At 63.6% G+C, this 3,609-nt stretch overlaps 1 protein-coding gene across 1 annotated transcript in view; it reads left to right on the plus strand.

Annotated features, from left to right (window-relative positions):
* Positions 1-3,609, plus strand: part of CDC42BPB (CDC42 binding protein kinase beta) — a 54,807-nt gene that overhangs the window by 45,468 nt on the left and 5,730 nt on the right. Inside the window, exons 27-30 of the mRNA XM_015562796.1 lie at positions 134-215; positions 1,019-1,235; positions 1,350-1,412; positions 1,686-2,282. Coding sequence (XP_015418282.1) covers positions 134-215; positions 1,019-1,235; positions 1,350-1,412; positions 1,686-2,282 — 959 coding nt within the window. The remainder of the gene's footprint in view (positions 1-133; positions 216-1,018; positions 1,236-1,349; positions 1,413-1,685; positions 2,283-3,609) is intronic.

Raw genomic sequence — 3,609 nt, forward strand, 5'->3', positions numbered from 1 at the left:
ATGGTTGGACGGCTTTGCCAGAGGAAGCGTAGCCGTCACGAAAGGGCCCTTTCTCGTCAGATCTGAGCACAGGAGGGTGTGCACGCCTGTGTGTTCCTGCCCGTGCGTGCGCTGAGTGTCCTGTTTCTTGCAGAGATGAAGAGTTCTCGGTGAGCTCAGTCCTGGCCTCTGACGTCATTCATGCTTCACGACGAGACATTCCGTGTATCTTCAGGGTATGGTTCTCTTCTGTCTGTTAGAGAGGATTCGCTGATCACAGAAAGTCACGTGGTTAAAACGAAACCCTCTGAGAGTATCACTGCCGTCGGAGGGGCCAGTGCCCGTGGGAGAGGCCCGGCTCCCCTCCCCGTCCTTGCTGCAGGCTCCTCACACACATGCCGCCCAGCCTCTGCCCTCGCTGCCGCCTCCCTCCCCTCCCCATCGCAGTGCCCTATGCCAGTGCTCGCTCTCAGCGGGGCCTCCCTTCCCTCCCGGGCCTGCTGGTCAGGAGCTGGAGCGACACAGGAGCAGCCGGCAGCCCTGCTCCTGCGCACTCGCTGGCAGGGTGTGCGGGGGTCCCTCCGCCGAGCTGAGCGGTGCCTCCCCGGGAGTTCTGGTTGAGCTTGTCTCTGTGCAAAAAGCCCCTCATGCAACGCAGAGACTTGCCGTCACTGCATGTAACCTGTCCTTGCAGCCGCACGGGCCTGTGCAGGTGCCCTGTGCTGTGTGAGAGCCTGTCGCCTGTGCATGTGCTCCGAGGGTCCTCTTTAGTGTAATACGATCGTTCAGGAAAGCACCTTAGAATGGACATGACCCCCCAGATTGGGCAAGAGCAGGACGACTGAGAGCTGACGGGGAAGCGGGGCCGCCCTTACTGTCCCGAGGACAGCACAGAGGGGCCTCGGAGCAGGGCCGGCCGAGCTTTAACCCCTGGCCCTCCTGCTCCTCCCTCTGGCGGACAGCGGCTAGGCCGGGCGGTTGGGCGTCGGTGCCGTGCTTGCCGGCTTACAGCTCTCCTGTTTTCTTTTCTGCCCTGAAGGTGACGGCCTCTCTCTTAGGTTCACCTTCTAAGACCAGCTCACTGCTCATTCTGACAGAGAACGAGAACGAGAAGAGGAAGTGGGTTGGGATTCTGGAAGGACTGCAGTCCATCCTACAGAAGAACCGCCTGCGAAACCAGGTGGTGCACATCCCACAGGAGGCCTACGACTCCTCGCTGCCGCTCATCAAGGCCGTGCTGGCAGCCGCCGTGCTGGGTGCGTGCTGTCCTCACCGTCGTTCCAATTAGAGTCCGTTGCTCCCACGTCCAGGGAGGGACAGGCCGGGCCCACAGCTGACGCACTTTCTGTTCTCTTCCTTCTGCCTCACAGATGGCGACAGGATTGTGGTCGGCTTAGAAGAAGGGCTCTACGTCATCGAGGTGACCCGTGATGGTGAGTGCGGCCTGTCTGCTGTGCTGGCCCAGCGTTGGCCGTGGGAACTTGTGAACACTGAGACGACGTCACTGGGCAGATCCGTCGCCCCCATCAGAAGCTTTGTAACGAGCGGGAAGGCTGCAGCCAAGACCGCTTACTTGCGACAGCAGTGACGTTGGGCACATGGGGCCCTGGGTGCCTGGGAAGGGGTGGAGGGTGCTGAGCAGCGCCGGGAGCAGGGGTGGGCCCTGCGGTCCCCCCGCCTCGGCCTCACGCCCGCCCTCCCTGCAGTGATCGTCCGCGTCGCTGACTACAAGAAAGTCTACCAGATCGAGCTCGCCCCCAAGGAGAAGGTCGCCGTGCTCCTCTGTGGCCGGAACCACCATGTCCACCTCTGCCCGTGGTCTGCCTTCGACGGCACAGAAAGCAACGTGGACGTCAAGCTTCCGGAAACGAAGGGCTGCCAGCTCCTCGCCACGGCGACGCTGAAGAAGAGTGCGGCCACCTGCCTGCTCGTGGCGGTGAAGCGGCTGGTCCTGTGCTATGAGGTCCAGCGGACCCGGCCTTTCCACAGGAAGGTCACGGAGCTCACGGCCCCTGGCAGCGTGCAGTGCATGGCCGTGCTCAAGGACAAGCTCTGTGTTGGCTACCCTTCGGGGTTCTCTCTGTTGAGCCTCCAGGGAGATGGGCAGGCCCTGCCGCTGGTAAATCCCCATGACCCCTCGCTTGCGTTCCTCTCACAGCAGTCTTTTGACGCCCTTTGTGCTGTGGAGCTCAAAAGCGAGGAGTACCTGCTTTGCTTCAGCCACATGGGACTGTACGTGGACCCACAAGGCCGGAGGTCGCGCACGCAGGAGCTCATGTGGCCTGCGGTGCCTGTTGCCTGTAGTATGTATATGTTTTCTGTTGCCCTATCCCTGTCGCTGCTCTTCACGCCCGTCGGCATGTTCAGTTTTGCTTCAGTTCGTCTCCGGTTCCCGGGCCAGGGAGCTAGGGAGCGCCAGGAGGGCGGGCCCTACGCTCGGCCTTGGGAGGTGGTCCCGACACTGGCCTCGGGCGGCTGTGAGGGCCTGCAGGCATTTATGAACTCGCAGTAGCAGCACCCAGCCGCGGGGCTCGGCGCGGCCAGGAGAAACGCGCTGTCCTGTCCGTGGAGGCCTCTGAGAGGCGGTTTCCCGAGAGGCAGGAGCTGTTCTGGAAAGAGCCGAGTTGGTCCAGGGATTGAGGTGGCTTCCTGTGTGGGGTGGGCTCGGTGGGTCTCTTCACGCCCAGCCCACCATCTGAACTTGTCAAGGGCCCTAACCCTTAGTGCCCACCACTGGCGGGCAGGTGGGAGCCAGGGGTGATGGGACCAGTCACGGGCAACAGAAGTGAGGTTACGGGTGGGGGGCGGTGCCGTGTTTTTCTTCAATTACCTACAAGTACAGCCTTTGTCTGCCTTGTTACTGGCAGAGAACCCGGGGGTGTTGGACCAGGAGCCCCGGCTGTGGGGTGCACTGCCTCTGTTGGCTCCTGGGGCTCACGTGTGTGTCTGACTCCTTGGTCCTCGGCCGGGGCTGGGGCCGTGCAGCAGCCAGAGCCTCCTGCTGCCACGCCCGCCCCTTCCCTGCCGTCCCCGTGTCCACGGAAGCCGCCACATAGGAACAGCCCCAGAACTACAGGGCTCGCTCAGCGGGCTGTTCTGCTGGGAAAGGACAAGCGACCCCGAGCCCAGGCTGCAGGTGGCCACGCTGGGCCTGGCGTTCGGTTCTGCCTCCACCTGTGGTCTCCTTTTCGCCCTTGTGCACAGCGCAGATGCTCGGCCAGGCTGGGGGCTAGTGCCCTAGTGCTGGCCACGCCCTGCTGGGCACCCTGTGTGCTCAGCGCCCCGTCCCGTGCAGAGGCGTGTCAGTCCCGTCTCTGCGGGCTGGCCACGGGGCAGGTGGTGCGGGAGCGTGCGGCTGTGGTCAGGTTCCACAGCGGTGCTTTCCCGTGGAGACGGACGCCTCCATGCAGCGCCTCGTCCCCCACAGGCCTCCTGGCCCCTGCAGGGAGCCCCACGTGGTCACGGGAGAGGCTGCCCGGTTGTGCGCGGGCCTCGAGGTCGGGTCGTTTGTGGGCGGCCCCCCGTCCCGCCTCCTGCCCGACCCTGTTTCACTCCCTTGGGTTGGAAGGGAGGCTGGTCGTGCAGTCCACTAGGAACACAGCCGCAGCATCTTAGACTCACCTGCTGTTC

Source organism: Myotis davidii, unplaced genomic scaffold (genome assembly GCF_000327345.1).
Source record: "Myotis davidii unplaced genomic scaffold, ASM32734v1 scaffold2798, whole genome shotgun sequence".
NCBI classification, from domain to species: domain Eukaryota; kingdom Metazoa; phylum Chordata; class Mammalia; order Chiroptera; family Vespertilionidae; genus Myotis; species Myotis davidii.